General features: G+C 44.6%; 1 protein-coding gene across 6 annotated transcripts in view; it reads left to right on the top strand.

The window, feature by feature from the left end:
* Positions 1-12,368, top strand: part of UNC5D (unc-5 netrin receptor D) — a 420,790-nt gene that overhangs the window by 181,990 nt on the left and 226,432 nt on the right. For 5 of the 6 annotated variants that reach the window (XM_053269389.1, XM_053269393.1, XM_053269390.1 and 2 more), the window contains exon 2: positions 4,647-4,865. The exons of the other annotated variant lie outside the window; for it this stretch is intronic. In XM_053269389.1, the coding sequence (XP_053125364.1) occupies positions 4,647-4,865 (219 nt within the window). The remainder of the gene's footprint in view (positions 1-4,646; positions 4,866-12,368) is intronic. 6 annotated transcript variants of the gene reach the window in all.

The raw sequence follows: 12,368 nt of genomic DNA, 5'->3' as shown, positions 1-12,368 counted from the left end.
TCTGGAAACCTTGTGCTCTTCCCAGAGCGGTTCCATCCCCTGAGGGGAATATCTTACAGTGCTCATACTTCTAGTCTCCCATTCATATGCAATGAGGGAGGACCCTGCTTAGCTAAGGGGACAAGTCATGTTTGCTACCACAAGACCAGCAGTCTACTGTGTAATGCCTATGGTTGAGACCCATCTGTAATGACCCTCTGGACAAGGTAACATGGGTACCAACCTTTTTACAACACTGTGCCCCGAACAGCTAGGCTGTGGGGAGTTTGGGGATTAGATACATCAAAGGCAAACCAACAGTTACAAATTCAAAAAGTGATTGATTTTACCAAAGTGGTAAGGGCCTGGGTTTGTAAAGGAGTGGGAGAGAGAGAAGTTGCAACCCCACATTTTAACCCAAATATAATGATGAGCTTGAACTAGCAGATCCATGTGGCATACCCCAGGAATATGTATACAAATATGACAAATATTTCTATATTGCTTTTCAACAAAAGTTCCCCAAGTGGTTTACATAGATATAAATAAACAAAAAAAATGGTGCCCTGTCCCCAAAGGGCTCACAATCTAAAAAGAAAAAGAAATGTAAAAAAGACACCAGCAACAACCACTGGAGAGCTGTTGTGCTGGGGATGGATAGGGCCAGTTGCTCTCCCCCTGAAAGAGAATCTTTAAAAGGTGCCTCTTTGCTCAGTTAACAGGAGTCAAAGAAAATTGTATGTTGAGTCTTCAAGGTCCACCAGATGGACTGGCCCCTTCTCTTGAATTAGACTTCCCTGGAACAGGGCAGGCATTGCTGGAGGCTATCACTGCAATGTTCTTGCTGCTCTGTGGGGCATTCAAGGTTTTGATTTTGACTTTTTCTAAACACAAACTGAGGGGAGTTGCAAACCATAGGAGCTAGAACTTTACACTCAGGCTGCCTTCAGACATCATGGGAAACCTGAGGCAAATCCAGCTCAAGCTGGCCCTCCGTGGCGTCCAAATTATCCAAACTGTAGTTCTGGGACCCAACCGTGATTCTAATTTCTCCCCCAAACCTCCAATTCAACCCTCAGTTGTAAATAAGGTACATTTACGTAACTGAGGCTCCATAGGCTCCAATGTGTCATCTGGATTGGGCAACGCCCAATCTGGCATTAAGGGAGGAAGCTCCTCCCACCCCTTAACTTCCCTTGGCTGGTGTGGATTTCATTCCCGGCTCAAAGAAGGCTGTGCAGCCAGTTCTCCCCCATTTGCGGTCTTCCAGTCTGCAGATCATGTTCATTGGGGACTGGAGCCAAATTGTGGGTCCATTGTACCTTCAGTTAAACATTACATCCGAAGGGACCCTCTGTGAGTGCAAGGATTCCATTACATAAACACCTCGGTCTGAGTTCTCTTATCGTCCCAGCCAGGTACTGAATGCACAGGAGTGCCTTTGTTATTTATCTATGAAATGTTGGAGGTTGTAAAATGGGGATATTGGTCAGAATGTTTAGAGAAATGATATCTGGATATCAAAGTTTTCCACTATGGTGAATATTTCACACCTTTCATCTCTCTCTCTCTGAGTTTATTTTTAATATGATAATTCAGTCATTTTTCTCTTTCACACTGACTATCTTTCCCTGTGAGCTGCATTCCCTTGGCTATCATTTTTTCTCTGCTATTCATGCTGGTTGTCTTTAATCTTCCTGCGTAAATTGGTCCCCTAGCGTGACTTTAGCTCTTTGAAGTTATGAGCACCTTCACTAAACTGCCGAGTCACAGTCCTACTGGAGGTGTCTCCATCTCTTCCTGGAATCACTAGCAGCTTTATTGTTGCCTCTAATGGGGAAACATCATTTGGTTCACTTGAAATTCCTTTACAAACTATGGGTCAGTGTGGTAGCCATTCATAGCCCTTCCTTCTCCACCTGTTCTCTACAGGAGAGCTAGAGGAAATGAGAGGGGTTCACATTCTCCTGGGATCCAGCCACGTCTCAAGAGCAGGGGTTCTCAAACATGGTTTCCCAGATACTGATGGACTACAACTCCTATTATCCCGTCACAGGCCATATTTACATGGGGATGATGGGAATTATAGCCCATCCACATCTGGGTATCCAGATTTGAGAACTCTTGCTCTAAAAAGTATTACTCAGTACTTCTGAATGTTCAAAATCTTTCACAATGAAGACAAGATAGAGAACAATCCCTGATTTTGACTGTCAGGTTGTCTCCTGGCAAGCAAAAATATTGATTGATTGATTGATTGATTGATTGCCATCAAGTCGGTGTCGACTCTTAGTGACCACATAGATTCTTTCCAGGATGATTTGTCTTCAAGTTGGCCATTGAAGTAGCCAGTTTAAACTGTTGACTTGCTGCCTCAGGGCAGAGAATTGGCAAATGGGGAGGTAGTGTTGGTAGATCATATGTTTTGTAGTCCCCAGAACAAACTGTGAAAAGGGCCTCAGGTGACAAGATTGGTCCCTGCCCAAGACCTTGGGGTGGCCCATGATATTGCAGTACCTGATGCACTTAATGCTAGGGATGTGCCGAAATGCAATTTGGTGTCTGGATCGCAGCACAGTCCTTTTAAAACTGCCATCACAGGGAGAATTCGCTTGCTTCTAACAAGACCATTTGTAACCTTGAGTGGAGGGACACATGGGCGAGTGACATGGCAGGGCAGGACTTCCTCTCCTTTTATCCTGCTATACACAGCCAAGGCAGTGAAAAGTTAAAAAAAAATCTGAAGCTGCCTTAGAATTCTGTGTCACCTGATAGTTGTTGGTAATAGGCTCAGGACTAGAATAAAAGGGATTATCTCTTCACACAACTAGTTTAAGGAATTCACAACTGGCTTAACTATTAAAGATGACTCATAGCCTAGAGGCCATTAGAAATGATTCGTCAAATTTGTGAAGGGATGGGTTTATGGAAGCCATAAGCCATGGCAGCTGTGAAACATCCTGTTATAAGGTGGCATGCTTCTGAATGAGTGCTAGACACTGATGTGTCCCACTACAGTATAACCCAGACAGTTCTCAACTGCCCGTGCAGCTGGGGACATCTATCACACATACCAATGTTACCGGGCAACAGGTCTATCCCGCTATTGCTGTTGCACAATCACACTTTGTGATGCAACTCACTCTTGGAATAAAGCAGGTCACATTCCAACGTGCAACTTCACACTGGCAATTAGTAGTGGAAGAATTCTGATGTGGAACAATATGGCTGTGTGTGTTAGACACTCGCAGCAACATAGGTAGTTCAGGTCAAACATGTTACGCTGTGGGACATATCAGCCACTAGGAACAAAAACAGTGGATGGTGAATTTTTCACTGCTAATGTCAGATTGGCTTGGCAATCTATGCCAACTCACCACCAAATCTCTCTGTTATTCTCTTTTAACCCTACTTATCTGGCTGGTGCAGGAAGAAGAAAGGGAGGAAGATGCTAGAATCATACCATCCAAATTAATGGAGATGATGTCTTGTTTGTTTGTTATGTTTATTGCGTGGAACTCAAGGTTTTGTTTTTCACATTTATATCCTGCTCTTTCTCTGAGGAGCTCAGAGCAGTGCACATGGTTATTTTTATTCTGGTGGTTTTTATCCTCACAACAACCCTGTGAGGTAGGTTAGGCTGAGAGACACATGACATGCCCAGAGCCACCCAGTGAGTTTCGTGGTTGAATGGGGATTCAAACCTGGGTCTTCCCGGTCCTAGACAAACACTCTAACCACTGTGCTATGCTATCCAGGTGCCGATCAAAAGGGAGGAGAGCTGGTCTTGTGGTAGCAAGCATGAATGTTCCCCTTTGCTAAGCAGGGTTCACCCTAGTTTGCATTTCAATGGGAGACTACATTTGAGCACTGTCAAAAGAGGATGGGGGTCCCCTCTGAGACTGTTTTAATGAAAATTTGTATAAACATTTAACTGTCAAATAAATGAATGAATGAATGAATGAATGTGAGCACTGTAAGATATCCCTTTTAAGGGACAGGGCCACTGTGGAAAGAGCATCAGCATGCTTGTATGCAGAAGGTTGGATGTTCCCTCCCTGGTATCTCCAGATAGGACTGAGAGAGAACTTTGCCTGTATCCTTGGAAAAGCCACTGCCAGTCTATGTAGATAATACTGAGCTAGATGGAGCAATGGCAGCTTCCTATGTTCATAAACCAGATTGGCTTAGCTTCAACAAGGTGGTTGTATCATGTTCTTCATGAACATTTTAAAATTTAAGTTTTTGATCTTGACCTTGAAAGCTTTAACTGCGATATAACTCAGAAGACACCCCATGCTAAATGAGCAAAGAGGTACTTTTAAAAGTGGTGATTCTCTTTATATAGCAGTGGGGGAGCAACCTGGCCCTACCCATCCCCAGCACATCACCCCTCCAGTGGCTGTTGCTGGTGTCTATCTTGGGTTTCTTTCTTTTTATTGGAGACTTTCTTTCTTTGGGACAGGGAGCCATTTTTCAATGTCTATGTAAACCATTTTGGGAACTTTTATTGAAAAGCGGTATATACATATTTGTGTCCGTATGTCCTAATCGCTATAATTGACATCTGGGTATTGACATCCCATTTGAACTGTGAGTTAATGTGCATTTGGCTGGACTTGATATGAGACCCTTCATGTGACATTTCCTTTCATTTGCACTGACAGGAAATGACAATGGCGAAGTCCTTCCAGAGTCTATCCCATCTGCCCCTGGGACACTGCCTCATTTTATGCAAGAGCCAGATGATGCATACATAATTAAAAGCAATCCTATTGTGTTGCGCTGCAGAGCTGTGCCCGCCATGCAGATCTTCTTCAAGTGCAATGGGGAATGGGTCCACCAAAACGAGCATGTCTCCGAGGAGAGCATGGATGAAAGTACAGGTAAGGAAGAGATGTGTTCGCATATGGCATTTGAGGCGGTGTCTGTTCCCAGACACATCTCTTGTTGTGGGTTGAACCCTTGCATCCCCATGGCGGAGGTGTGGTCAAGTCACCAGGAGTTGATTGGGGTTCCTCACTGGAGGGAAGTTGGGCAGCAGAAATCATCCCTTTGAATGTGTGGAAAATTGTTCAGCACAGCAGACTGGGTAACAAATAGTTTCAAAGAATTTCCTGGCTAGGCAGACTCGAGAACAATGTGCAATTGAGCCAGGTCTCTCTGGATACAGTTGGTGTGAATTGGCTGGTAATTACCATGAGAAAGGGACTTCTGTTCTGCTTGTGTTTTCCCAACAGCCCACAGACACAGTTTCAAGAGTCCCAAAGTCCTCCATCGACTCAAATCTGTTAGAGGAAATATTAACTCTTCCTTCTCCAAATGCAATGACTAATGGATGTGGAGTTCAGGAGCCACATCTTTATTTGAAGGGAATGGCTAAAAAGCCCTCTTTTCTCTAGTCTTGATTCAGTCTTTCTCAGCCATGAAGCTGACTAGGTGATCTTGACAAATTTAAGAGAATGTCTCCTTCGTCACACAATCTATTAGGACCTCTTCTATAGTTGTCCTGGGGTTGTGGATCATACACACTCCTTGTCAGAATACGAGCCACACGTTCTCTGATAGCCTTTAGGAAACCATCGAAGACACACCTGTTCATCCAGGCTTTTAGTTGATATTTTATTTGTTTTTAAAATTCAACTTGTCCTGTTGAGCTTATTTTAAAACATGTTTAGTTTTAATCTATTTTATGTCACTGTGGAATACCCAGAGACTGGGATTTGTGGTGATGTACCTCTTAATGGTGCAGTGGGGAAATGACTTGATTAGCAAGCCAGAGATTGCTGGTTCGAATCCCCGCTGGTATGTTTCCCAGACTATGGGGAACACCTATATCGGGCAGCAGTGATAAAGGAAGATGCTGAGAGGCATCATCTCATTCTGCATGGGAGATGGTAACGGTAAACCCCTCCTATATTCTGGCAAAGACAACCACAGGACTCTGTGGTCTCCAGGAGTCGACACCGACTTGACGGCACACTTTACTTTATTGTTACACATTTCAAAAACAAGCAAGTAAGAAAATAAATATATCAACTTGTTTTTAATTATCTGATTTTAAATGATGGGTGGTTGTTTTAATTTTTTTTTTTTTATGATTAACACAGCCTTGAGACAGTGTAGAAACTGAATGGAAGGACAGATGCCAGTTCAGCTCTATAAGCTCTATTGAAGCAGATCCATCTGATTTCTGGTTTAGTTAGGGGTCTGAAATGGCCTTGGACTCCCTAGGTGACAAGCTTCACTAGGAAAATGATAGAAGGTAATCTCCAGTTAAGAGTGCTTAAGTAGCTGAGCTTGGTGTTGATTCCGCCCAGCACCAAGTCCAGATGACACTACAACCATGAGGCTGTAACCCCGCTGAGGGAAGGCCAACCAGCCCCCACCCCACCCGGGCTGCACAACTCTGACTGGTGGGTGCTAGTCAACCCCACAGTAGGGACAGATCCCAGCCATAGGGCCTCAGAACCTGCAAGGGCTGTTCCTTGGCTTGCCTACTCATGCTAAATGGTCCTCCAGTCAGACACCAAACTTAGACCACCTACCCCAACCTGCACTCACCTGCAAAGTGACCAAACATGCAACAATGACAACCTAACAGTGAGTCAGTGAGAAGTAGGTGAAATAAAGCCACACCAGAGACAATAAGGTATGACCTAAAAAAATCCTACTTGGCCCCAAAAGGCGACCAGACAGCCCTCACTGATCTGGGGTGGGAGGGAGGGATTATTTGCCCCCAGAGCAACTGAGAGTGAACAGGAGGGATCCAACCACTGCACCCCTGCTCCCATTGGCTGGCATGCATCACATGCTGAGGGAGCAAAAATGGCGGCCCCCATGCCCATCTCAAGGGCTGGGTGCGCGACTCTGCCCCCGGCACTAGCTGGATGCGGCAGCGGGGAGCAGTTTTGCTGCCTACATGGGACTGTTGGTTTGACCTGGCAGCTTCACATCTTCAGCAAGAATGACATCAGGTGCTTTGGAGTTCTTGCTTGAAAATATTTCTGTAGAGCTGCTTGCTCCACAGCAGGAGGGAGAGGATGCTTGAAAAGTTATGCCAGCAAGCCAGTGGTCCATAGAATCAAAGTCTGATTCCCTAATAGGTGCTTGGCAGCTAATGAAATTAAATGAAGGTACTGCATTCTGCAGTGCCGACATATCTGCAAAGCGAAGGATTGTGAGTCTGGGAAGGATGTTGAGAAATGATCAACAGATTTTATCAGGCTTCTAGCAAATCCTATATCCTTTCTCATTTAGAAACATCTTGATAAGTATTGCAAACCAATTTAACGGTTGTGCTGCCTTGTAATTTCACAACTCTGTTTTGTTATTACTTCTCCCTTCCACCTTAACTTGCCAGATTGCTAGGCAACTCTGTGTCTTGGAAATAATAATGTGGATATAACATCCTCTCGTAGAACAAAAAAGAAAGAAAGAAAGAAAAAAGCATTGAATAGAGAATAGTGATTGGGGGTGGGGGAGGAAGAAAGTGCAATTAGAAATTGTCACATATTTGAAAGGGGTGTTAGAAATGAAGTAACCTGTTTCCTGACTGCAACAGAATCGGGAAATATTGCCTTCCAATGGTATTTTCTAAATGTTGTTCTGCATTTTTTTTCCTTGCAGGATTTAATAAGCATAACCTTTACTTTCAAAGGCTTTTCTAAATCAATAGAAAAAGAAATGTCTTTCTTTCTGTACACTTAATGAAAATCTGTTTTGTGCATAATGCACTTATATTTTCTAAGTTTTGAATTAATAGAGGAATGGAATAAGATGGAACAATCTAAATGTGGATTTAAATGTGAGAAAAGATTTCATGGAAATCTTAAGAAATTGTGCAGTTGGGCACAGACCCTAGGAGCTGCAAACTGAAATGCAAATGAGGGAATACATTAGCAAGCCTTCTTATTATTTTCCTTATAATTTATTCAGCTCTATCAAATCATATAGAACAAAGAGGCAAACTGCACTAGGCACAGAATGTGTATTTTGTGTCTGTGTTAGGGATGTGCACAAATCGTTTTGGTGGGGTGGGGAGTGGTACCTTTATGCACGACTAAAGCTGGTCCTTACCTGCTTCTCTGCAGCCCCACCGCATTTCCAGGTGGGTGCTGTGCTGCTCAGAAGCCCATGCACAGCTACGTCCATGTGCTTCATGCACGGTGCGGCAGCAGGATGCACATGGTCACTGCACAAGCATGGTGTCCATGTGCATCCTACCACTGTGCTCAGGCTTCTGGGTACAGTGACAAAGCTGCACGTGAACACTCAGAAAATGTGGCAGACAAGCAGGTAAGGACCAGCTTTAAGGTGCTTAATGTGCTTAAAGGTACTGCTCCCCGCCCTGCTGAAATGATTCATTGTAGCCCTATGGAATGCACCAAATTGATTTGTGCACATTGTGTGTGTGTGTGCCTATCTACATCAGAATGCCTGTACTGATGCCTGAATGACTGGACATAAGGACATCTCAATGGGCTAGTTGGTGATGATGTCATCCACTCCAGTTCAAGATGGCAGAGACTTGAATGTTTTAGGTGCATGTGCACTAACTTGTGAACAGCCTGACTGATTTGAATCAAATGTAGTACAGTTGAAAGACACTTTATAGGGACTCCTCAGTGGAAGGAAGACTGATAGGGACACCTCAATGGGATAATTTGTGATAATTTTATCCACCCCAGTTCAAAATGGCAGATGCATGAATGAGGAATGGGCTAACTTGTGCAGATGGTAATTATCAATGAAGATTATAGCGAAAGGAAAGTAGGCAGATTAGTTCTTACCAGGACATCAGGATGAAAAAAATCAGAACACTGGCTGGGGTGAATTTTGGTAAAAGCAAGAATCTGCATCTCTAGGGCCAGGGCTGTCTGAAAATGGGGCAGAGGGAGGGGTTGCCCCCCAGGACCCAGCACTGCTGCACAGCAACCGAAACTTTTCTATTTCTGGCAGAGCCAGAACAATTTTTAAGTCATGATAGAGCATGTCACACAAGCTAGTGACACCCCTGGTGAGCTGACTAAATGTTGTCAAGGTTGCCTGCCATGAGCTTAAAAGGGAGAATAAGCTTGATTCATTGCAGTAATAATCAAACGGGGGGGGGGGGGAATACAAACTATTCTCACCCTGGACCCTGTAAAAGTTAAACAGTGCCCTGTCTGAACTTACAGTTTTGCATATGTTGCCTGTATGGGATGTGTGTATGTATAGGAACCTAGGATGCTGCCTTTTACCAGTGGTCCATCCTGCTCAGTCTTGTCTGCAGTGGCTTCAGGGTTTCAGGCAGGAATCTTTCCCAGCACTACCTGGAGAGGCCAGAGATTGAACTTGGGACTTTCTGCATGCAAAGCAGATGCTCTACCACTGAGGTACAATCCCATCCCGAAAAAGTTTTTTCTGAGCTCATGGAATCGATCAGATTTTTCTTTCCAAATTGCCCCCCTGTAGGAGAGACTACTGTGTTATTGAGAAAATAATCTCACTTTTCAGAATTCCCACTAGAGGAGCTGAAACAGAAGCAGACTGTCCGTGTGTGTGTGTACACCCCCCCCCCCACAAAACAAAATAAGAGGTGTAAAATCCCACCTTGGAGATTCTGGCTACATCTTTTCCCAAGATAGTATCTCTAGCCCCCTAAAATATTGGCAATAAACAATGCTGCTGTTTCCACTACTTCCACTAAAGTTCATAGCCTCTTGGGCCTTGCAAATTATTATGGCAGATTCACCTCATGGTTTGCAATGATCTCCCAGCCTCTCAGGATACTTAAAAAAAAAAATCATCGATGGGAATGGTCATCTGGACATTAAGTGGCTTTCACAGAGCTCAAGAATAGGGGTGTGCGAACCGGGTTCAGGTCAAATTGGCCCGGTTTGATTGGCTCAAGCTCAAACTGGACCAGCCCTCCAAAGGGGGGGCAGTATGAGCTCAAACCCAACCGGGCCCAGTTCGACCTGTTCTAGTACTTGCAAAGGGGAATCCAGTAAGGATTCCCCTTTAGAATCACCAAGTGGGGGAGGTTACCTCACACGGCACAGCTCCTTGGGTTGGTGGCAGCCAGCAGTGGCTTCCCTAGGCCCCATCACCACTCTACCCCGCATCAGCTTGGGATGGTGAGGGCCCAATTTTGGCTTCTGTGCAAGTGCAAGGCCATTAGAGTAACCTCTGTCCATGTGTGCAGGCCATTTGCATCACCACACAAACCGCTACAGTTCAGAACTTGAACCAAAGCGCCCATGCACACCCTTACTCAATAATGCCCTTGAAAATGATGATGTCATGTTATACCTTGATTCAGACAAACAGACTGAACTTGGGTGGATGCTAGCCCTGTTGGCTTGGGTTCTGACCACACACAAGTAGATCCACATGGCCACATTTCTACTGTAGTGTGTGCTAGCAAATCTCCACTCATAGAACAGAAGTATTCTCAAGCAGAGTGAGAGGCAGTTGCAGTTGCTTGGACATGTTCTCATTTTTATTTATACATTTATGGTTGTCCCTTCATGGCCATAAGTGATCACAAGACCCTGGAATATATGTTCGGCAATCCATCCTTTCAGCTCCTGGTGTATATTGAATACTGGATACTTAAATTGCAGGGATATGGCCACAAGGTCATATATTGCTCCCATAAAGATATTCCAGCTGATTACTTTTCTAGACATCCTATTTCCAGCTCAGCCTCTGATCATATAAATATGACCAAAGCAGAGGCGCATGCCAACTTTCTCCTCTCCCACGCCCTTCCCAATCTCTTTTCCTATATGAAATAGAGACTGCTGCATATGCTGACTCTTGCCTCCATGAATACCATCTGCAACGGTCAATGGAAAACACATTTGACTTCTGAGGCACAGGTCATCAGATCCTTTGCTAATGTGCACAATGGACTTACTGTTACAGAAATTGATTTCCTTCTTTGGGGCACTTCTCTGGTTATTTAATCAGCTTTATGGAACTACAACATTAAGTTGTCTCATGAAGGCCACCAATATGTGGTGAAAACCAAACCTTTGTTAAAAGAGAGAGTCTTGTTTCCTGTGATTGATGTCCTTGCTCAACACCATATAACATCTTGTTCTCTGTGCCAAGCTGCAGTTTCTCAGATTTTTGCCTCTTCCTTCCTTACCATGGGTGAAATCAGTGTTAGGTTTTGTGATCTCCTCAAGGGAGGACATCTGTTGGTTGCCATTGACTATTGTAGCCACTATCCAGAGGTAGAAATGTTCACCATCATCAACTACTACTATAATCCCCAGTTGGACAAGATGTTCTCTTCTTACAGCATAACAGCTGTTCTGAAAAGTTATAATGGGTGTCCCTTTCAGAGTTTACAGTTTGCTCAATTTTCAAACTCTCTGGGATTCATACATTGAAAAAATCACACCTTACTGGCCTCAGGCCAATGGGGAGGTTAAGAGATGTATTTGGACACTCTAAAAGGTTCTCTAGCTTGCTACAGCAGAGGGTGCCAATCTGAATCAATAATTATTTTGGTTGCTCCACAGCTACAGAACCACTCCTGCTTTACAGTTGGGGCACCAACTACCATTCTGTTTGGCAAACAATTCTGGACAAAATTGCCTCAACTTGACGTTCCATGATAGTACATTGACCTACGTCAACATTATGAACATGCAAAGTGTGTGCAATGAAACAGTATCCTCGGGGCTGCACAACTTCAGCTGTCCTGCAGATGTTGGACTAGAACTCTCATAATATCTGACTGTTGGCCACTGTGGCTGGGGGTTATGGGAGTTGTAGTCCAAAAGCAGCTGAAGGGCTGAAGTTGCGTAGCCCTGGTATGCGGATCAATGCCGGTGAGCCACTGAAATACCATTTGAAGTGAGTGACATAGTGCTAGTGAGCTACAGCTACAGCCTCAGAACAAACTCTCACTACTCTTTTATCCTGCACCATCACACACAAACACTTAGTTATATATATATAGTGGCAAGCCATATGTGGCAAGCCCCGTCCCTGCTGGCAAGCCCTACGCCTGCCACAGCTACGGCCAATGAAAACATGGCCTGTGCCAGGAGGTGGAGACACAGATAGGAAGTGGCCATGGTGGGCGGGATGGCGGTGGTGAGGATGTGTCTGGCGGGGTGCAGCACTCCAGTGGCATGGGTTGCAGAGAGGGGAGACTGAGTTGGGCATGTTGGTGGAGGTGATGAATGCTCCTTCCATGTACCGTCCTGCCACCCAAATGACAATAGGGCTGTTTTCAGCCCGTTTTGAGGCTTTCTTCACACACATGCAGAGAGCCCCGAAATGGTCCAAAAATGGCCCAACCTGTAATTTGGGTGGCAGGAGGGCCGATGGAAAGAGTTTTCACTGCCTCTGCTGCCATCCTGGATGGCAGGGAGTGGCTTACG

Source organism: Hemicordylus capensis, chromosome 8 (genome assembly GCF_027244095.1).
Source record: "Hemicordylus capensis ecotype Gifberg chromosome 8, rHemCap1.1.pri, whole genome shotgun sequence".
NCBI classification, from domain to species: domain Eukaryota; kingdom Metazoa; phylum Chordata; class Lepidosauria; order Squamata; family Cordylidae; genus Hemicordylus; species Hemicordylus capensis.
The sequence above is the reverse complement of the archived record's forward strand: the minus strand, read 5'-3'. Positions and strand labels throughout refer to the sequence as shown.